Genomic DNA, 24737 nt, shown 5'->3' on the forward strand with positions numbered 1-24737 from the left:
TTTAAAATTTAAAAATGATTTTGTAGTTAATAATTTATAAAATGTTCAAATTGTATAGCTAAGGATTGAAAACTTACAACAATAGGTTCCACGAAAGTAGGTTATTCTGTAACCAAAAAATCTCAAAAATATAAGAACAAAGTTTATTTGTTGTATTTTTTATGTTCAAATTTGGAGGAAATTACATATTAAATAACCAAGAATAACGATTTAAGTTATTTTGTGTAATTTTATAATATTAATTCAACTTGCCAGCTACCGTATTAATAATAAGCAATAAATATAATATAAAATATCCACACTGACAAACCGTTACCGCTCATAATCGTTTTTCGTATCTATCCAATAATATTATATCATTGAATTCAAATTTAATATCATCCATTATACATTGACCCACTTGTAACCTACAGTACATAAGAGCGATATCCACTTACCCACCTTTTTTTTTTGCTAATGTAGGTATATTATGCTAAAATATCGTTACTAAAAAATCATTGATATTTTTGTTTTATAAATTCAATAAACATGTAGTTCAAAAAGTGATTGAATAAAAAATCAGGAAAAATGAAAATGTAACGATATTGATTTATAATTAAAAGTTATGACAATATGATATACAAGATTTGGAGTCATAAAAAGTTACATTTTAGTTATAAGAATAAAAAAAAAAATCAATGAAATGGACTAAGAAAATGTGGTCTAAGGTCTACCTTTGAACAGTACAGGTAGTAGGAGTAATTCGCATACACCAGTATACCACACATGGTATTAAAACCAATTGTTTTTGTTACCTATACGACGCTAGTACACATATAACATTGATTTTATAACATTTACACTGAGTGATCATAACGATGTGTGATAAATTTCAGCTATAGTAGAACACAATACACCGTTTAATTCTTTAATTATATACTCATATTATATTATAATAATAATACTATTACTATAGTCTATACTCTATATTAGGTTATCAGTACAGTAGTACTATATAGTTAGGACGGTTAGGTAGAATTTTGAATGTTTGAAAATGTTTACAGGAGAATTTCGTTACTGTTGAACCATGGCGGTTCTATTCTGTCCGTTGTCGAAGTGTCGAACAAAAGAATATAATTTTGTGATAAGCTTATAACTGATAAGAAATAATTGTTTATCATTCATCACGTCGGGGACTCGAGTTTCAAATGTTTGAAATCGCGTTCGTGATAAAATTTACAAGATGCATATTTTTTGATTTTTATTTTGAAGTATGCTCATTGTTGTTTCTGTGCTCGTAATTGGATCGTTTATAATAGATTTTATGTAGTTAAGTTTCAAATTATGTAAACATACAGTGTACCGATAATATGTTCACGAGTAACTCGAGTTTATCTTGGGCGATGTTTTATTGAATTTTTTTGTGTCAATATCGCTCCGTAGAAAGTAAGTTACTTTGACTTAAAAATTGTAATTGCTATTTAAATGTTTTTTCACTCGATAGGGATTTCAATAAAATCTTACGTGTTAAAATGTCATGTGTTTGTTCACATGTCACTATGTCACATCTAAGCTGAATACATATAACAATTTTTACATTGCAAGTTAATGACATTTATAAATTGTAGTTTTAATAGGTGTTTAAATTTAATGGAATAACAAAATACTGTAATAATGTCCGGTGTAGGTATAGGTATATTTTAATAATCAAAGCTTGGAATGTTGCAGTGTTGGTTAGTAATGTAACGCAAACTACAAATTACTGTAACAAAATTACTTTTGCAGTAACACTGTAGTAATTTCATTATATTTTATTTAATCTAACACAAATGTAACAAAATTACTTTTTAAAAGTTATTTTTATGGAGTAACGTGTTATTTTCCAAGTTATTAAAATAAGTTATGAGTGTAGAATGTATGACAAAAATTAGGGGTTAGAATATTTGAAAAAATTAAAAATCAATAAAATTTATCTACGATTTCAAAAGATTTTATAGTAAATAATAACCAACAATATTATTAAAGATCCCAGGAATTAATACTTATACATTTTGTTCATGTACAACATTAAGTCATTAACAATGTACCTACTATCTACTTATTATCCATTATGGACTGATTTTGTAATTATTTTTTTAAAAATAGTAACTTATTTTGTAACACCCTATTTTTTTAATGATAAAGTAAAGTAACGTGATAAAAATAATGTCAAGTAATGTGAATATAACTTAAATAAAAATCTTTAATGTAACAAGTAACTTAATTGTATAACTTTTCAAAAGTAATTTACCCAACACTGAATTCACTAGTGTTTCCTAGGATTCTTGAACAGGATAATACTTTTCGTCTTAAGATGTAATATATTCTGGCCCTTTGGTGTGGTAGAGATATTACCTCTCTTGGGAGAGGACAATTTATTTTAATTTTAATGTCAACATATTAATAGAGAAGTGTTTTGATACAATTATGTTAGGTTACTGTACGTCAGGTAACATGGTATCGTTATACCACAATTGCACGAGATTGTCCCCTTATTCAAAAAGCTTAATACAGGACACTTTTGTCCCATTTTTGGAAGTTAGGGCCGTTATATTCATATTATTATATGTGTATAAAAGTAAAAACCTTTACCTATATAAAAAAAATATAAAATAATAATTTAACAGTTTTGTATTGGATCATTGAAACCAATAGGTAAATAGTTAGAAGCAACATATTTTGTATAATGAGTGTGAAGTAACAATATACATTGTCAGCAATGAGGAGTATATCATGAGGTATGTCATATTGGTGTATTGCACAGTGTACCTAATAACTCCCAAGACCGTTATCCTTTCCAACATTACATTAAATTTAACAGTAAAAAATATCTTCTAAAAATATAAAAATAAATTACCATTTTACATTTTGAAGGTAATTTTTTTGAAGTTAATCCAAAATTGGTTATCCAGGTTTTTTTTAATATGGTCATCCCAAAATTTTATGATCGGTCATTTTGAACTAATATGTAGTCTAAATACAAACAGGACTAATTTTGTGAGTGATAAGTGATTACAACAAATTGTTATTTTTTAATACCAGTGAATATGTTACACTGATCTGTATCAAATATTGATTGCGGTTCATTATGTACCTACTAAGCAGATTAAATTATTTTAATATTAACAGACAAACAAATATACAATTATGTCATCAAGCTCAAGCAATACTATAGATGAGGCAGATTTAAAATCTAGACTGGCTCGCTTTGGCATAAACCAGCCTATTACAAACACAACTAGAAATGTTCTGCTTAAGAAACTCTTAAAATTAGAAATGGATTTTGAAAAGGAGAAAAACAATCAATCGATTAAATTTGGCTGTGAGTCAATGGTAAATAAATACAATTTTAACACAAATTAATAATTTAAAAATTATTATTATATTTTAATTTACTATTTAATTACTATTATATAAAATGGAATATACTACACAATGACTTAATAACATGGTATTAAAGAATGTTTCCAAAACGACTTATTCATGTCATTGGTATTGATTACCTATCTAAGGGCTTTTTCATCTATAAATTTGAAGTTTATGGTGGAAATAATATGTATTTTGTATTTATTAAACAATAATATGGATTTTTATTCTACTTTATACTATTCTCTTTTGTATACTTAGCTCAGTCAGAGATAGAGACAACTCCTCACATTAACTTGTAATTGTACTATTATTATAATGTAGGAAATTATTAAATTATTAACCTACTTGTGTTTAATTAATTGGCTTTATGCCTTTAATTAAAAATGAATTACTAAGCTTTCACAAAAACTCATTTTTTACTAATGTTTGTTTTGCTAAACTATCATTACTAAAAAAATCATTTACAAAAAATCAAGTAATTGAATTAATAATCAGAGAAAAATTAAAATTTTACATTATTGATTTCTAATTAAAAGTTATTACATACAAGATTTGGAGTCATGAATAAGATTTAAGTACATTTTAGTTAAAAGATAAAAAAAAAATCGATGAAATGGACTAAGAATATATGGCCCAAGGTCTACTAATAAACTATGGTAGTCATGCTATACTGGTAGGATTAATTTGTATACACCACAAACGGCACTAAAACCAACTAAGCTTTTGTTATATTACCTATATACTAATATGCTATAATATCATTGATTTTATAACATTTACGCTGGGTGATCATAATGAATATTGAATAATGATGTACATATATCCCAGCTATAGTAGAATACAATACACTTTATAGTTATATTATGCTCATTGATATACTATATTTGGTATATACTTGTATATACTTTATATACTGTTAAATGGAAGATAGCTAAGTGTCTTATTAATGATGAATTTTAATCCATTTAAAATTAACTTTAATATTTTAAATTTAAAAATGTAGTTAATAATAATAAATTTTTGTATCAACTATTATATAAAATATATTATTCCTAGGACACTTCAACAAATGACCTGAACGAGTATGAAATACGTGATGGAATATTCAAGCATGGATTAAATCAAGTCGCACTGACCGATTCTACTCGTCCTGTAATAAGCAATATTATCAGAAAAAAAAATCAAAATTCTTAAGAAACCTCTCATTCATTAATTTAAAAAATATTATTATATAAATAAACTAGTACATGTTCTTAAAATGATTTAATAAATATATTTTAATCATATCAAAACATTTTAATTTGTTATTATGAGCATAAATTGGAATATCTTAGAAATCATATTTCTATAACAGATTAATTACATTTTTTTGTAACATATTATTTGCATGATTGTGTATTTGTATATAATATGTTACATTCAAGAACCTACATTTGGATAGTGTACTGTCATATAAAACTGAGTATAAAACCGAAATTGAGAACATTTATATTGGCTTACATTTTGTTTTATCTATCCAAAAATAATTACAAATATTGTTAAATTATATGATTCTAATATTAAGGATAACAATGCATATTTTGCCAATCTAATACTCAATAAATTATTTATATTATACTTGTATACTTAAGTATTGACTTAAGAAATAATACATTATACAGTAATATAAAAAAATCTGAGGTGGAGAAATTTCCTTGTTGCCCTTTTCCCATCCTCCAAATATGACACTCAATAATATATATTTATGGATTCAGTATTATAAATATAATTTATATAGTACAATTAAATATTATTATTACAATTTACTTTAATGCCAAATAAAATGTATCACTTATATGTTATTTTTATGTACATTCAAATACAAGTGACCTCCACTGGTTTTGCTCTTTACAAAATTTAACTGCTTTTGAAAAGTATTGGAATCATAATTTATTATATGCAACATATTTTTATGCATAAGTTATGTCTTATACTGATTAAACATTATTAAAACATTTTAGTTCATTAATTGATATATCATAGATAAATATTAAAGTTATATTCTTTAAAATTAAAAAAATTAAATCTGAAATTTTGATGAGATGATCATATTTTCTGTTGTGGTAAAAATGGTGATATTTTATTTAGCCTTTTGTGGATTTAGAATTTGATTCGTCTAAATTATTAAAAATAATGTAAGTTGACTAATGTTTAAAATATTTTTTTTTTGCAGGCTACTGAAAATTGATATGACTGACACAAATGACCAATTTTTAGTTGAAGATGATGAAATATTAGCTTCTATATTAGAAGAAAGTTTAAGGTAAATTTGAATATTATATTTAAATATCTATAAATGTTATTTTTATTTTTAGACTTATAATAAATTGAAACACTAGTCATTAATAATATACCTTTATTAAGTAGGTGCCTATATTTTTTTTTAGCAATATATTAAACATTCACATGTTAGTATATTATTACTAGGGAACGGATTTTATTGTAATAAAATAAATCAAAATATGTACATAAATATATACTTATTTTTATTGAAATATGTAAAAAAAAATCAAAATATGTAACAACCGCTTGGCAAAAAATAAAAATATTAAAATCTTATCTTTTATCTAATTATTAAAACAATGTGAAACTACATGTTGTCTAAGATTTAAAAATGTTAAATGGCGGCGATTTAGTCGTAAAATGTTTTTGGATTGACTGAATGAACGTTCCACATCCGCTGACGTAATGATAGCATATTCATATTAACTATATCAAGTGGTGTAAGTTCGACATCCAATAATGCTGTTGGATTTAGTCCTTGGAGTATATCTCTAATTATTTTTTTAAATTTTTCAGTCTGATTTTTTTTATCACATTTTTACATTTCAAATTTCGAGTTTCCAGGTGTTTTATAGTATACAAATCAAAAAACCAAAATTATCAGAAATATAATATGTTAAATTATTATTTTTCATCAAATTATTTGCTTTATAGCGGTAGCAGTTTCTATATATTTTTAACTACTACTTCCTTATTTTATATTTTTATCGTCCGGCATTACTAAGACCGACAATAACTGAAATAGTTCTAATGTATATAGTGGCATGCCGCGTGCCGGAAATAAGTACCTAGGTAAATGCCAAAATTGCTAATCTTATTAATTTAGTTGAAGCAGATAATGTTTAGTCATCGAAAATTAATGAAAAAATCAAAAATTACCAAAATATATAAATATGTATAAATTATGTATTTATTTACCAAATATGTAAAAATATGTATTTAAACCAAAATATGTAAAAATATGTAAAGTAAATTTGGGTTTATTTTAATTAGAATGATATTAATCGTACACATTTTTTATCAGATTAAAAATATCTCATTTCAATAAAAATATGTATTTACAATAAAATTTGTTCCCTAATTATTACACACAGGAGTTAACGTATACTTCAATTGCATAAATATAAATACAGGGGTACTTAGTCTGCTGAATAGGTAGTAGGTAATAGGTAGTAGGTCAGATATATATATATATCAAGTGTACCTCATCATTGAGTAGGTTATTGTAATTTTTACTTTTGACCTACCAAAAAACCAACTAGATCCAAATATCCAATTTGTAAATAGAAACCACTCTAAAAGTAAAAATGTTTACTGCTCCATAAGGTCCCTAATGAAAATAACATAAAAAAAAGTGGGAAGTGTACACTACTTTACAGTCTGTGTTCAGTAGGTATGAGTTAGTCACTGTAATGGATGGTGTTAAATTTTAATTCGATGATCTATGTATATAGGCAATATCATTGTATACGAAAAACGATTCTGAGTGAAGACGGGTTGTCGACCTAGAATATTTTATATTTTATTTATATTGTTATTATTAATATGATAGCTGGTTAGTTGAATTAATATTATTTGTATATTATAATATTTGTATATATTAATACAACTTATTTTAGAAGTTTCAAGTAACCCACGAATAATATTTTTAAATTATAACACAAAATTAAAATTGTTTTTCTTCGTTAAATATCTAATTTTGTCAAAACTTGAACTTCAAATAACTATAAAAAAAAATCTGTGTTAATATTTTTTTAGATTTTTTGGTTACAGTATAAACTACTTACGTGAAACAGTGTTTTAAACTTATAATCCTTAACTGAACATAATAATATAATTGAACATTTTATACATTTTTAATTGCAAAATAATTTCTAAATTTTTTTGCAGTTAGAAATACATAAATGTTTTTTATTTTATAGTGAACATTAGACATTTTAACTTGCAAACAAGTTTTTACCTCAATCAATAGAAAAAAGTTCACCAGAAAGTCACGCTATTTAATATTTATAGCCATGGGATATTTTTTATTTTTATCAATTTTTTTTTTAACTATTAAATTTGATTATTCATATAAGTATGCTAGGCTGACACAATGTCCCTGCTCTGAATTGTTTTTCGTATAAAAATTATTGAATTAAAATATAACACAACCATTACAACAACATGCTCGACAACTACTGTACAGTAGAGCGGTACTCATTTCTCCACCTTATTTTTTTTTTTTTTTTGAGGGGTTTTTAGTTAATAATGTCAGTATTTTTCTCACAAAATTTTCATTTTGTTTTGAACACATTATAAAATACAATTACTGTGCTTGGGTATAAATTATAATGAATAAATAGTTTTAAATTAGTTTGCTTGCCATTGCCATTGTTGTTGAACAACATAAGACTTATTTGATTCTCTGTCATAAATCTAATATTTTTTAATAATGTTGTCCTTGCGGCTATAAAAAATCACTCTTGGTTGACTTAATTTTCACCAATTTTACTAAAGCATTAAAAAATGTTGACCATTCTCTCCACATGACTACTATCAGTTCTGAAAAGTGTGTTGAAGCTAACCTAGTATTCCTCTGTAGGCTGAAAGGTTCTTCTCATTCAACAAGGTACAAAGTTTCTTTTATTGTCTTCATCTATATCACCAACTACGGAAGGAATCAGTTGATTGGCTATATAGTGTGTGGGTAATGAGCATCACCTATTTTAGTGATTATTAATAATGAATATTACAAAATTATATCAGTTGTATAAGTCTAAATTGTGAAATCTTATTATAATTAAAATTTTTTCATGTTATTAAATATAAACGATTATTTATTTATAGCATATTATGTGTAATATATTGAACTATTGGGCTTACACATGTTAAATACTTAAATATTAAAATAAATAAACAAATTTGTTTCTTAATTAATATCAACACATATTTGTCTTATAGACATTACAATGAAGTGGAAGTACCGTTACGGTGTATTGCTGAGAATGAAGTATCTCCTGCGAAGTCTATTGTTGAGGATGAACTACCATCAGTACAGAACGAAGCACCACAACAGTCTAATAACTCAAATTCTTTACCTAAATTAAGCAGGGTTGCACCACCAGTAGTAATAGACTTGTGCCAATCACCCAAGAAATGTACAACTGTCCAAAGTAGATTATCACATTTTTTTACAAAACCTAAAAGTGATAAGATATATGATAGAGAGGAAACTAATAGTAAACTAGAAAATCAAACAGACAAATTATGTATTGAAATTAATTCATCACCAGTACTGAATAATAACAGCATTAGCAGTTCGTAAGTTACTAAAAACATGCATTTTTCTGAATTATTTTAAATCTATTTCATTATCAATATATTATTGTAAAAACTATTCATTTCTTAGACCAGCGATTTTCTATAAAGAACCAGATGCAAATGGGTTTCATTTATCGTCTGGTTCACATTATGTGTACCCCTCAAATTTTCCAGTCAGAGAATATCAAATGGGAATTATCAAAACAGCTTTATTTCATAATACTCTCGTCAGTTTGCCTACAGGTATGTTTATATGTATAATATATTTTTATTTAATAAATTATTAAATTATTGAGTTTTAATTTTCTAATATTATTCTAGGCATGGGGAAAACATTCATAGCTGCTGTGGTCATGTACAACTTTTACCGATGGTATCCAATGGGTAAAATAATATTTATGGCACCGACAAGACCATTAGTTGCCCAACAAATTGAAGCTTGTCACTCGATAATGGGTATTCCTAGGGAAATGACATTTGAAATGACTGGTTAGTTATGATAAATTCAGAGTATTTTATTATTAATTAGGTATAAGAATATAATGATTTTTTTATATGGGATCAAAACATTTTTAAGAATTTCTAGAGATTATTTGTTTTTGTTATTCATGATATTATGTGAGTTAATTGAAATTTCATTTCACACATTTGCTAATCTGTGTTTATATTTTTATGAAAATATTAAAATATTTAATAATACTTAATTAAATTCTAGGTAATATCCCACCCGAACAAAGATATTTAGCGTGGAATAAATACAGAGTCTTTTTTCTTACACCTCAAGTTCTAGCTAATGATTTGAGTCTTAATAAATGTCCATCAGAAACATTCAGATGTATTATTGTGGACGAAGCACATCGAGCTACCAAAGATTATGCTTATGTTCAGGTTATAAAATATTATATAATATATATAACAAATAAATAATCATATAAGTTTGAGAAATATTAGCTTGATTATTGTTTTATATTCTTACAGGTCTTAAAGCGTTTGGCAGAAGAAAACCGAGTAATTAGAATTGTTGGATTATCAGCTACTCCTGGAACTAATGTAGAAGCGGTCACTGAGGTCATAAAAAATCTAAACATATCAAAGTTAGAGTTCAGAACTGATGAATCTCCTGATGTGGCAAAATATACAAATAAAAAAGATGTTGAATGCATATCAGTGAAACTTACAAATACTATTTTGGATATACGCACTCAATTTTTAATGGTAAGTGTAGTCCAATTTTATAATAATTTTATACAAAATATATAGAAATCTTAAAAAAAAAAATGCCACAGTTGGCCAGAATTTTTTTATTTATAAAACCAACTACATTGTAATTGTTTTGATACAATTCATTTCAGATTTACGATAAATACTTAAAACGTTTAAAACAGTACCATGCCCTCAATGGAAACGTTGCTAATCTAACAAAATTTCAAGTGAGTATACTGTTTATATCATTGTAGTATCAAAATCAAAAGATGTTTAATATATTTTGTAAGTAGTATTTTTAATAATTTTTTAGTTCAATGCAAGTTGTAATTTTTTCAGATATTCACTGCCAAACAAAAATTTTTAACCAGTAATAATGCTCGTGATATGCCAAAATCCCTTATTGGATGTTTAATAAATGATTTCACTATATGCATGTCGCTGGCATATGCTTTAGAGTTGTTGACAATTTATGGTGTCAAAGTATTTTATTTACAGTCGTTAGGTAATTAAAGCATTGGATGTTACATAGTATGTTTTAATCACGCTAATGTTTGGTTTTTGGTTTTTTTTTTTATTTAGAAATGAAGGAAACTCATAAATGTTTATCAAATGATGCTGATTTTCGAAATCTCTTGCATAGTATTAACAAAGAATTAAATTCTCAGGTAATTTAGTTATAATAAATCATTTAAATTTTCTGGTTTATTTTCAATTTAAATTATTTTATAGGATTTGACTTGGAGTCACCCCAAACTATTTGAATTGAAAAAAATTGTTCAAAACTATTTTGGCTTCAAAAATGTAGAAGCAAGTAGCAAGATAATAATATTCTGTCAGGTAAAGTGTTTAAATTACAAATTTGTTTATATAGTGGCCATTTTATATAAGATACTGTATATAAGATTGCATTTTTGTATTACCCAATAAAATACTTTTAAATTATTATGTTAATAGTATCGGTTGGTTGTAGTAGAAGTATTTGAACTTTTAAAAACATTCGGTTCATCTGTAAAACCGGTCATGTTTGTTGGGCAATCTCTTAAGGAAAAAGGTGGTCTGCGGCAAAAAGAACAATTGGAGGTAAATGAGAATAAAAAATTATGTCATCATAATATAGTTTATAGTTATTGCATAAAATGTTAATCATTCAAATTTTTTGGAACAGGTAATGAGTCGGTTTAAAAGTGGAGATTTCAATGTATTAATTGCTACAAGTGTAGCTGAAGAAGGTCTAGATATTGGAGATGTCGACCTGATCATATGTTTGGAAGCCAACAAATCTCCAATAAAATTTGTACAACGACTCGGCCGAACTGGACGTAAACGTTCAGGGAAATGTGTTACTTTACTGACTGAAGGAAAAGAACAAATTGTAAATATTTTATACAATATTATGTTTATGTTATTGATTAACATTGTGTGTGCAGACGTGCAGTTACTAGTTACTGACCATTAATGACGTGTAAAACCAAACTAGTAGATGTTGGAAACCAGTAGTACCATTTGCTTTATATGCTAACAATTTAGACAATAGCTAAGCTAAAATATTAACGAGTATATCCTCTACAATTAAAATATGTTAAAGAATAATTATCTAAATAAATGTATTTTATTTTTACGTTTAGAAATACAATTCTAGTGTTTCTTCGAGTAAAACACTTGTAATCAAAATGTTGAAAAACAAAGCAATACTTTCTAAGTTGGCTCCTGAAGGACCAAGGTTGGTGCCAAAACGTGAGTGTATTATATTGTAAATAATAACTATATTTAAAAAATGTATTAAAATTAATAATGTTAACTATTTGAAATTAAGTTCACTCTGTGGTATATTGGACAAATAAATAAAAATCTTCAATGTTTTTTAGATATCCATCCACAATGTTTAATGATTCATGTAAAAGAACCAGAAGAGCTTTTTCCGGAAAAGAAAAAACTAAAAGGCAAGAGAAAAGCTGTTGAAAACATTATGCGATATGTAGAACCTATTGATGGCCAAAACGAAGTAGACGAAGACGGAGAAGACGGACTGGATGTTTTCCAAAATAATATAGGTATAAGTCTTAGAGAGCATAACTTAAATCATCAGTTATTTTATAAAATTATAATTACTTCTTGAATACATATGTAATTCTGTTTTTTCTATTGACTAACAAGACGATTGATTTTCACTATAAAGGAAACTTTTATTAATTTACATAACACATAATACATAATAGTTGTAACAATTACAATACATACCTTTAAAGGAAAATCAATATTTTAATAACTTATTATTTACTCATATAATTTACATAATAATAAATATGAAAATCGGACACAAGACTATTAGACAATATTACTACACAATAACGCTTTGACCAACCGACTGAACAACAGTGTTACCACTGTTACACATTTATTAGTTATAAATAATAATTATTATTTAACAGTATAGACTATAGTAACTAATATTATTGCTTTGATAATTGTTATTCTTTTTAATAACTTATTTCGCTAAAACAGTTATTAGTGGTTTATATTATATAATCATCAAGGCAAAACACCCAGTTTTTCTGTGGTGGTAGGGGCAAAAATACGGTGGAGTTTAAGTGAGGATTCCTATGAGGTCATATATTTTAAGCTTACCGGCTTCTTATATTCAGATGCTACTGTAGTGTTTAATAATTATAGCGTCAATAATCTGTTCTCTAAATAATTGAAAAAATAATTATATTTTTATTTGTACTCAATATTTTCTAATTATTATTATTTATAACTTTTTAAGTATTATTAAGATACTTGACATTTTCTACTTCTTCTTTCTTTTCACGCTTCAATAGTTCAATACCATCAATATGGGGTCAGCCACCTTTGTCCTACATATCCACAGGGATCTGACACTGTCCCCTACATCTTTGTCCACATCAGCTATTTTTATATCATTCAATATCCATATCTTCCTTAATCTTTTTCTCCTTATCTTTTCTTCTACATTCATTTTCGTAACCACTCTCACTACCTCAGAGTCACCTCTCCGCATAACATGACTGAATCATTGTAACATATTCTACCTCATTTTGTCTAAAACTGATACCACTCCTGCACTACCTCTAATGAATTAATTTCTTATTCTATCCTCTCTAGTTCCTGCGCACATTCTCCTTAGTATTCTCATCTCTACTACATTCACCCTCTGTTCTGTATATTGTCCACTGCCTTGCATTCTAATCCATCCAATATGATAAGTCTCACAATTACTTTATAAAATCTGCCTTTTAATCTCAACAGCATTCTAGTGTCTCACAAAATACCTATAGTTTCTCACTATTTCATCTATCCACACATAATCTTACTTCTGAAGTCATCCTAAAAACTACCATTCTTTTATAACACCAATCCTAAATACACTTCATCATCCCCCAATTTGTAATTTTGTTCATTTTTAAGTTCAACGTTACACTTGGTGCAGACTTATAATCTATTCAGAATAAAAAAAGGTACCGGGTAGCCAACTTGTGCGCATGGGTGTGGTTTCATTTCAAATGCCGAACCCAGTGGTTGATTTGGTAAGAAAAGCATCTAACTGCCGCCGGATGAAAACCGATTGCCGCCCGGTGCTTTTCTTAAAATTCATTGTTTATCCACATACACTCGACAATTTATATTAAGATACAGACATTAAATTTCATATAATATAGGATATATTAATACAACAATATTGTTTTAGTATAAAATATTATGGACAATGGTCATAAAATAGTATCTTAAATATAAATAAATATTTTTTTTACTATAAAACTATTTAAGTAACTCTTTACTATACAAAAAATTGTTATTTAAATAGATTGTATAAAATAATTTAGCCTATATTTTGAAGAAATATGTTTATTAATTTGATGTGTAAAATATGTATTATGTAATCATATATCTAATACTCTAATATAATGATTTTATTTATTTAAATAATTTTAAGTTTGATCTTAGACTAGAGAATAATCATATAATAATAAGACCATGACATTTCATAATCTAAATCAATAGTATTAACAACTTGCAGTAACATAAAAAATGTTCATATTAATATAATAACTAAACAGCCTAATCTTTGACTCACTATCTCCAAATGGTTATTATAATTATATTCTACCTTAGTGTTATTTTGATTAGTAGTATTCAGTAATCAGTAGTGTTACATAGTTTGATGTAAGATTTGTTCACCATCTGTTGGCTCTAACATAATATGATCCATGACTAGACATTAAGCATCAGCCCACATTCAGACTATATATTATATTGCTGATAATTTTTCTAGTGAAATGAGTAATAGAAAAAAAAATATATTGATGTATATAAAATTTAAAATATGTTTTAGATAAACCGAAAAGAAGATCTAAAAAACGAAAAACCGTCGAATTTGATACAAACGATAATGGCTGTACAAAAATCGAATCGACCAAACAAAAAAATACTGACATAGATTGCGAACATCATATGAATGATTACTATTATGAAGCACCTGAAATCAACGAGCAAGGTGTAACCGATAGGACTTTGGACCACTTTGTCGATGAAGAAAAAGTGTTTAACGAATGGCTTAAGTCGTGCATGCAGACCAATACCATAGTGTTGAACAGCTCGTTTTTGGAACTGTTAAATTTTTTTACTGATCGTGGCCAATGTGATATTGAACTTTTCAATGGCAAACCGACTGACGACATGTTTACAAGGCAGTCTCGCGTTGGCAAAATATTTGAATGTCCGTCGGTCAGTGGAGTGCGTACGGTCCGCGCAAACGATCAGCCAATGAGAAATACCGATCATTTGTCCCGATTATGTGATGATGTACGACCAGGTGGCTACACAGGTTGTTCACAAGTGGCCAGCACATCCGCAGCTCGTGAAATCAACGACTACACGGATCCTGAAGACATGTTTGACGGACACACTGACCACTCGAATTTCATGCAACCGATCGGTATACGAACGTCGGCAATTTGTGATGGTAGCCACGAGACGAAACCCGAACAAAACAGCCGTACGGGAAAATTAAATTTCAACGATCTGTTCAAAAGCCAACTGGCTGACGGGTACACAGATGATTTTATTGTTGGGAATACGAGTCTTCCAGTACGCCCGATCTCTGTAGAAATAGACGATGACAATTCTCCAGCAAATATCACTACCGGAGCCGTCGTACGTGACGACGACCAAGATGAAGACGATGAAGTCATGGGAAATGTAGATTTCGAAGAATTATTCAAGAGCCAGAGGGCCGACAGGTTCATCGAAAAATACAGCGAAGAAATCGTCGCTGAACGACCCAACGATGATCATTTGTCGGTCGTATGTAGTGGTGGTGGCAAAAAAGCCGAAACGTGCCATGAAGAAAAAATAGACTTATTGTTTGATAGCCAAAGATCCGACGACGATGAAGCCGACGAAATAATGGGGAATATTGATTTAGAAAAGCTGTACAATAGTCAGAGATCCAATAACTGTAAGGAAAAGGAATCCGCCGCCGGACGACAGAACGTCGATCGATCGATCGCCAATGGTGGCCGGAGGAGTCCAGTCGTGTGTGTTGATGGGAAAAAGGCAGTGACATTCGGTCACCAGCCGGTTGGAAAGATGGACTTCAGTGTATTGTACAAAAACCAAAGATCTGACGGGTACATTGAAGACTTCATGGTGAGAAACACCCCCCGAGTCCAGCCGTCGAATGCAGACGATCGAATCTTATTCCACATCGATGACGATCAGGATAAAGACGACAAAGTGATGGGGAACATTGATTCCGAAAAACTTTTCAAGAGTCAGAGGGCTGCCAAGGGTATGAGAATTGACGAAATCGACAAAATATCTGCCAAAAGACCGAACGTCAATCGATCGATCATAAACAGTGGCCGAAGAAGTCCCATAGTGTGTGGTGGAGCGTTGGATAAAGTCGACTACGATGCACTGTTCAAGAGCCAACGGAGCGACGAGTACATCGAAGACTATACGGATAAGTCCGTAGCAAAAATAGCTGCTGAAAAGGTTGGAGTGGCGGATGATTGGCCGCGCTCTGATGTTGGGGTTGAAGACGACGACGTAATTTCCTTAAACAGTTCTCAAGAGTTTTTCAGCTGCAGACCGTCGAAGAAGGCCACCCAGACGAAACTGACGGGCCATGTTTGTACCGACCGCGCCATCGAAATCATCGACTTATCATCGCCTCCACCAAGCTCGTCAAGTACCGCGGCCGCATCCGCCGCCAGTCTGCCGATTGCAGTAGACAGATTTCCGACCGACTGCAGCGCCTCGACCTCGCGTGTTGGTGGTGGTGGTCTGCTGAAGCAGACGAACGATGACGATGACATGGATTTTATGTTCATCGATTACAACAGTGACGGTGATGTTGCTACAGATATTTTTACGCAGAAACATAGGGATGGCGGCGATGAAGACGTTTTCACACAAAAGCTCCAGGACGATGGTGATACGGACTTTTTCACGCAGAAAAAACGCGACAGCAGCGGGTCAAAGGCCGCGGTCAGTCTACCGTTATCGCCCGTCGCTTCTGCAGCGAAACTGCCGCTTAAGATTGACGTGACAAAGCGTGCCGGTCACTCCACACAATCGTACGACAACGGCATGATGCCATTCAACATCATGAAAGCTGCACGTCTTGTTGACTTGCTTAAGCCGGGCTTGAGCATGAAGAGGAACACGACAGCGGCGGAATCTAAACGACAAGTCGACAAAGGCTCCACGGCGGTGGCGTTCAAACGAAAGGTTGACAACGGCTCGCCGGTGGCTGCGCTCAAACGACAAGTCGACAAAGGCTCCACGGCGGTGGCGTTCAAACGAAAGGTTGACAACGGCTCGCCGGTGGCTGCGCTCAAACGACAAGCCGACAAAGTCTCGCCGGTGGCTGCACTCAAACGGCAATTCGACAAAGGCTCGCCGATGTCTGCACTTAAACGGCAAGTCGATAGAGGCTCGCCGGTGGCTGCACTCAAACGACGGGTCAATGACGCCTCGCCAGTGGCTGGGATCAAACGACAGTTCGACAACGGCTCGATGGCGGCATTGGCGTTGAAAAGAAAAGTCGCCAACGGCCAAAGTCCAGCCGACGACATGTCGCCCATACATGCTCCAAACGGCCAGCGTCGGCGTCCTCAGTTTTCGCAGTCTACTCCCAAAGTTACCGAGCAACCGAAACAACGACGACGAGAAACCGTCACCACCGCTACCACTACAGTTACCACCGCTGGAAAGGTCAACTCTCTGTTGACGTCCAGCAGTGATTCTGACAATTTCGTCGGCTATGGGCGCATCCAAAATACGACCAGCCCGCGCCGCCGAGTCAAGAAAAAACGCCGAAGGAAACCGAAAAAGGTCAGTATACTAATGATTATTATTCGACTCATTTTATCGTTTGCAGACGCTACGATTTAATTAAAATATTCCCACATAAGGCTAAATATATAATAAGTAGGTCCTGGATTGAAAACTAAATCCAAAAATGCTCTAAAATTCTTGAAAAAATGTAATTTAATCACAATAATGTTCTTAAAAAAGTCCTTTAATTTAAAAATGCATATAATGTATACAAATTCACTAAAAATTAATAAAATTATATAAAATAAATATAGGTACCTTTATAATACTATATAATAGTTACTATTCACTAATACACATTTTTAATACAAATTACTTAAGGACATGTTTGGACACATTTATGAAATAATATCTTCAATAATAAAAATCTCAGAATTATTATAGAGATCAGAGGGGTCATCAGAATTATCTGGTTTACTAAAAATAATTTATTAAATAATTCAAGCTACTAAAACATATTTTATCATATCCAGTAAGTTTTTCTTGTATATTGTTTTAAAAGACAATAATTTCTTCCAAAAAAGAGTCTTGACGTTTGTGGTAGGTACTACTATAAGATATATTGAGGTACTTGGTCAAGACTTGGTAATATTTTTAATGTTTTTTATTGGATTAGGTATTAGCTTCAGTTTTGATTCTACTAAATGCATTAGATTACAAAATATTATATAAAAAAATAGAAATAGATAGGTAATAAAGTTTAGATAAATTGAGATGTGCTACACGTCTTATCATGACGTACTATAATATAATATGTACATATATTTCAATTTTATAATTATTAAGTTTTTTTTGTGCATTCATCATCACGTTTCTTAGCAGAAATGTTGCTTTAATCTTTAACTTTGGGTGATTCAAAGTTTTCAAAATAAGATATTCAAATTCAAACTAAACTAATGATTTTCTTAATGATGTTATTCAAAAATATTAATGTTAAAATCTTGAAACATTCAGTATTACTTAGATTTTATGTATCATTTTCTTTACACAGTGAAATGTTGAAAATATTTAGATTAAATTTTAGCTATTCATAATAGATATATTTTGAAAGGTTCTATTTTTTTCTTCGATTTATGTTGATAACATTTTTATTTTTTTGTACAAATACTTCTCTACAAATAAAATACATTGCAAGTAGTTCATAAATTGTTCTTAAAGCAATTTAAAAATATCAAAAACATATTCTTACAATTTTTTTTATGTGTATTTGTAGACCAGATTTTGATAAAATTACAAAGTTACACGAAAAATAACAATGTTTCCTTTTGGTTATATTGTTTTAATTCAAAAAGTATTTATTGTAGAGAATTGAACCTTTTACCACTAACAAATTTTTTATTGAATGAAAGTTTGAAAGTCTTAAGATTAATTTGAAGATATTTATATTTTATACTACGAACATAATATTATCATTGATTATAAATACTATAGATCGCTCACTGGATTTACGCGACGCGAAAAATGGATGTGGCCGTTATGAAGCGCTGTCGTCGCCCATTGGTTCTATATAGAATATTTGTAATCAATGATAGGTATTATTTACACCATTCTACGGTGCGTTGGTACTTCGACGGTATATTTTAACCTGCCGACTTAAGAAAATATTAATAATAAAATATGTACTTAAATATAATTTAACATAAACTGTATCTTTAGAATTAGATGAGAAATCGTTATTTGATAACGATTGAATTAAATCTCGATTTATATATCAATTTATAATTTAATCAATGACGACGTACCTATACCCAAATGCTGGTTCCTTAAATATATTTTTCAGACGGTTTTAATGATTATAATTTATAATTTAATATTTTGAACATTAATCGCAGTACTTAAACTGTTGTTGACTTTTAAATGTAATATTATATTAAACTTTAACATGGTAAGTAACTTTAAAAAAAATATTTATTAAACATCAGTAGAAATAGCTTAATGTGACATCAAAGAGACCACGTAGTTTGGTTGTATTAATATTTAATATTTAAAATAAATAAATTATTATTATTATTATTTATTACTTATAACAATACTTATGTGAAACGTATGATTATACTTCTAACATAGGAAGGTAGATAGATTGGTAGGTTGATAGGTTGTATAAAATGACACACAAAAAACATAGACAATTCAGCGTGGACTTAAGATTTCTACTATATATGTTATACTAGCTGTCCTGCCCGACGTAGTCCTTGCCAAAGATCTGTTTTATTAAAAAATATTTGTAAAAAAATGTGTGTCATAATATTTCTTACTAATAAAATTATAATAGTAGGTAATGCAATATGTAACCAATAGCAACCATTTAAAACAACAAAAATAATATTGGTTTTTCGTGAGCTGAAAAAAAATTGCATTTGTGAGTTACCCTTTACCTACCTATAGGAGTTGAACAAATGTTAAAACTTTCTTTGGGATATACTCTATCATTTAAAAACCGCATTACCATCGGATGAGTGGTTCCCGAGGACATGTGTGATGACAAAATTCTCATTTTCACATTTATATAAATATAGATGGATTCATAATTTTTTTACACTTATTTTTAAGTTACTTACTACTACATCTACTGCTACCTATCTGTTCGCCTGTTGAATATGGCAAATATGTATATAATATCTGAATTGCATGTTATTGACTGTCTATTTCATTTGACGTAGAAACTCTTGTTCATCGATGACGAAGCCGATGTCAGCAATTGCTACGGTGACGGTACCAATTTCAGCAAGACTAGCTCCGACAACGACGACGATGACGACGATGACCAAAACGAATTCGATTCCAGTTTCATCGATGATGATCATGAAAAGTCCGATCCATCGAAGAGCATGACCAAACAGTATTTACAATCGGTCAAGTATGTGTTACCGCAGTATTATAATATTTCATATTATGAGCCGTTATAGAGTGTACGCACAAATAAAGATAACATTTAGTGTACCTATAGTAAGTGCTAAGGAGGTAGAAATGGTGATTAAGTCACCTCAATTTACGCTAGTGGTAGCTGGGTTGAAATTACATAAATAAATAAATCGATTTGAATGTGCTGCTTAAGCACTTCGACTAACTTTTCAGTCAAACGATTAAAAATAGGTAATAATTATTAATTTGTATATAATAAATTGAAACATTTTCGTTTAGGAGCCAGGCCAATACTCGCGGAGTCTTCAAGATACCTCAGCTAACGAGACAGCATTTCAACATCGACGTTTACTCTCAGATGGATGACAGGAACGTGGATAATAACTACGAAGAGGTAACAGGAAGGTTTATTGCTTACGCATGTTATGTTTTTACACAATTCAACCATTTCAAAATTCTAATTACCTAACTACTTTAAACTGTTTAGTTTTATTTGTGTAAAAATATTTATTTTTCTGTGTTAAAAAAAGTATTTAATCGATTTCGCTGTAAATCAAAACACTAATTTAATCTCTTAAACGTTCATTAATATTATTAATTTCAGTATCATTCTATTATAATATAATTTCACGTCGTAGATGCTTAAACGAAATTCGGCCACTTTTTTAAATACCTATTGTACCGAACACTTTTTCGATTGGCTTCGCTGTGCCCACTTCCCACGATCCGCGTCCCACCGCGGTAGTGAACGAATATAATAATATCATTGTTTATAGTACATACATTATAATAGTTGCATCATGACAATATTGATTAGTTTAATGGACAAAAAATAATACCAATGATAATAATAAACGATAAATAATAATGGGCCACTATAAATCGTGGTGTTTAATGGACCATCATCATTAGATATTGATATTAGCTATTATAGCATTCATTAAAATGTGTATTATGTTTAGCGTTATGCGACTGGCGTTAGTGTAATTATTTAAACTTAACGATAATAGTATGGTAATCGCGGTAATCAATATTCGTTATTCTCGGTCGACAGGATTCGTTTTGCGTGGAAGACGCGTCCGACCTGAACAGCACGTCGTCGACGACAAACACGAGCGCGCACAGGACGTCGGACGAACGGCCGTCAAAGCCGCCGCCGTCGCGGAAGCGGAAGCGCATAATTTTGTCGCCGCGGAGTTCGGACAGCAGCGACAACAGTCCCGGGCACCGGGTCCGGCGGAAGCGCGGCAGGGCGAAGACTTCGCTGGACTTCAGTTGACCACCGCGGCCGGGCGACGGATTTCGTATCCGGTAACCACCCTGTCGGCGGCCCATCCATCTATTTATATATATGTGTTTTGTTATTTTTTACGCTCACTTTTACATACGTAGCGTTTTTTTTTGTTTATTGTACCGCCGCCTCGCCGACTGCACAGAACCGATATTAGTCCGTGATCTCGTAATACTGTACCTATATTTTACGGGTGCGCCTGACTGTGTGTATCGCTATCGGTCGGTTATTTATTATTTTTTTTCCGCAGTTTGACTGTACATATCTCCTATATTATACACCTATACATTATACCTAATCAATAATAATGTTTGTTTGTTTTTTTATACATTTTTATACATATTTAATTGTTAAATATTTATTTGCGATAACCAACAGAATAATGAAAAACGGATTCCTGCTCGTGTTTTGATCCGAGTTTTAATCTGATAATAAAAATTATCTTTTAAAGTGACAACCGAGTTTTTACGATTTATTTCAGAGCGGAACGAGCAATGTATATATTATTATTAATTGTTTACAATTATGTCATGAGTGTTATGTTTGGGGCACGTTTTTGAGCCTAATGATTGGCTTCAATCGACAATTATCAATATCAAGGGTGGTTTACTGCTTTTACGTTAGATTTTTCGATTTAGTTAGTATCGTTTGAAGGTCAACAATATAAAATGCATGTAACTACTTATCTTAATAATTGGGAAAAGCAACGGAAAACGTATAAACGCCAAAAATGTAAACAAGACAATTTTCGTTCATCAATCAATATTTATATCTTGTGTTTTCTTTATTTCATGCAAACAATCTAAGAATTGATTATATTATATTCGGACATTTCAACAAAATACAATAAAATATTTGCACTTTGTTTTAAAATGTTTAATATTTAACTAAAAATTGTTGATTTCCTTTAAGAAAGAGGTTTTATGCTTCAGTACTTGACACTGGATCGGCTTCTTTTTCTTTGTTTAGTTGTTGTATTTTCATAAGTAATTGCATGGAGTAAATGGATTTTCATCAATCATACTTAAATAAATAATGTTGCAAATTTTTATATTGCATATTATGGATTCAAGTGCATATTTTTCATAAAAACGCACATGTTGGCATATTACGTACAAATTTTAATTTAATTTAATAATTTTATGCACAATTATTACAGATATTGTAAAGATATTTACATCATTACGCCAACACAGCTTCATGATTTAATATTCACAATACTTAAAATATTTATAATATTCATAATACATCATAATACTATTAAATATGTCATTTCCAAAAAACATAACAAATATCTGTACTCATGTATCCATTATAATAACTAAAATTAAACATAATAGTTTTATTCATAAATACTCTGTAATTAAATGATATCAAAATATCTGATGATTACTATTAAAACCTAATAAATATGCACTTTAATATTATACAAACATGTACAAAACTATTAATAACCATATATATATATATATATATATATATATATATGTATTTAAACATATTTGGGTTATACCCATGTACTTATACAAAATAAACAAAAAAAATTTCATATGGAACAACAAGGTACCAAAGGTCAATACTATAAGTCAAGGCTGGGCAAGTTAACTATTTTTTTTAACTCGATAAGTTAAGTTAATTTGGAAAAATTTAAGTTAAGTTTAAAGTTAAAAGTTACTTTCCTTTTTTATTTAACTTGTTAAAGTTACAAGTTAGTTGGAAAAAAAGTAACTTAACTTAGTTTAAAATAAGTTACTTTTTTTCCATATAAAACTTATAATTACACTATTTACACCTCATGTTAAAGATTTACAAATAACATAATATTATAATGTAGGTTTTATCTTTAAAAAATGTATTTTGCTGTAGGTACCTACTTATAAACTATGAAATTCAACAAAATAATTAAATTATTTGTATATACCTATTTTATTTTTTTACCTAAAAGTTTTCCAAAGTGATGCTAATACTTTTAAATTTTACTTTTTTATTACCAACTAAGTATTAATAATCAAATTAATTATAAATGTATTTTGTATAGTATTAAATATTGTTTAATTAACAGTTAATAAAATAACTACTTGTCTAAAATCAAACAAACATTTATAAAATTAATTTTAATTATTGTTATTTATTAGTAAGAATGATATATTTAATTAGAGATAAGCTATTATTTTATTTTACCATAGTTTTCGTAGATAGCATCTTATGATAACAGCAGTATCAAAAATAAAATAACATGGACATTAACTAAGCTCATAATATGTATTCATACATTAACATTCATGAAATATGGCTAAATTAACAACTAACAGCTAGGTACCTAACTCATTATATATTGGCTATTATTAAACTTTATGATTTGTTTAAGAAAATTCAAAATTATAGTTAGCTGTAAATATTAAATACTGTTCACTGTTACCTGCTGGCTTCTAGCACACAAGCGAATGAATTACTCTCAAATCACTCCGGAATAGATTTTTACCAGTTATCACTGATACTGATTACCACCCGGCTATAGTAAATACAATGGGTCTGGGGTCACTCTCTCACTCCGAGCAAAATTATTCTTAAACATTTCCATGAATGAATATAAATATAACAAACAACAAATTTTAATTAAAACTGACCGTTTACAAACGTATATGGGATATTGGATTTGGATAATATATGTTTTTCTTTTCTAAATAATAATTAACCGCATGGCATTAATCTTTAGTATCTAGACATACTATATTCTGTGAGAAAGAAATAATATAAAATATTATTCTTTATTTCTCATAAGTCGTTTCGTATATTTTGACATTCATAGTTCCATTAGCTATTATCATTGTTTAAATATACAGTAACTATAATATTATAGTATATTTAATCAATGGTAGGTCTCTACTTGTATTTAAATACGTTATTTTAAAATCCAGACATAGTGCAGAACACTTTGACAGTCTATAATATTTAGAATACTCGATACCTACATAATAATATATAGCAGAATAATTTATGTTTA

General features: G+C 29.5%; 1 protein-coding gene across 5 annotated transcripts; it reads left to right on the top strand.

The window, feature by feature from the left end:
• The first annotated feature begins 1159 nt into the window (after positions 1-1159).
• On the top strand, positions 1160-22059 carry LOC132934371 (uncharacterized). 5 transcript variants are annotated; one of them, XM_061000683.1, is made up of 22 exons: positions 1160-1425; positions 3148-3340; positions 4444-4539; positions 5600-5689; positions 8653-9012; positions 9101-9255; positions 9334-9501; positions 9728-9900; positions 9991-10227; positions 10365-10442; positions 10555-10720; positions 10798-10883; positions 10948-11055; positions 11173-11298; positions 11384-11590; positions 11844-11952; positions 12084-12269; positions 14570-16971; positions 17050-17577; positions 20241-20437; positions 20722-20836; positions 21497-22059. In XM_061000683.1, exons 4-22 carry the CDS (start codon positions 5616-5618, stop codon positions 21719-21721), a joined length of 5700 nt encoding a protein of 1899 aa, XP_060856666.1. In that variant the 5' UTR covers positions 1160-1425; positions 3148-3340; positions 4444-4539; positions 5600-5615; the 3' UTR covers positions 21722-22059. The 5 variants fall into 5 exon arrangements, with proteins under 5 accessions (XP_060856666.1, XP_060856662.1, XP_060856663.1 ...); XM_061000679.1 differs by having other exon boundaries at positions 14570-17577; XM_061000680.1 differs by lacking the exon at positions 3148-3340 and having other exon boundaries at positions 14570-17577.
• The last annotated feature ends 2678 nt before the right edge of the window (positions 22060-24737 follow it).

The sequence above is a fragment of the Metopolophium dirhodum genome, chromosome 1 (genome assembly GCF_019925205.1).
Source record: "Metopolophium dirhodum isolate CAU chromosome 1, ASM1992520v1, whole genome shotgun sequence".
NCBI lineage: Eukaryota > Metazoa > Arthropoda > Insecta > Hemiptera > Aphididae > Metopolophium > Metopolophium dirhodum.

Bases quoted from the DNA above. Each gene is read 5' to 3' on its own strand.
- LOC132934371 (XM_061000679.1), top strand. From the start codon at position 5,616: ATGACTGACACAAATGACCAATTTTTAGTTGAAGATGATGAAATATTA. The intron at 10,884-10,947 runs GTAATTTAGTTA...ATTATTTTATAG, and splicing joins ACAAAGAATTAAATTCTCAG to GATTTGACTTGGAGTCACCC. The intron at 11,056-11,172 runs GTAAAGTGTTTA...TTATGTTAATAG, and splicing joins AGATAATAATATTCTGTCAG to TATCGGTTGGTTGTAGTAGA.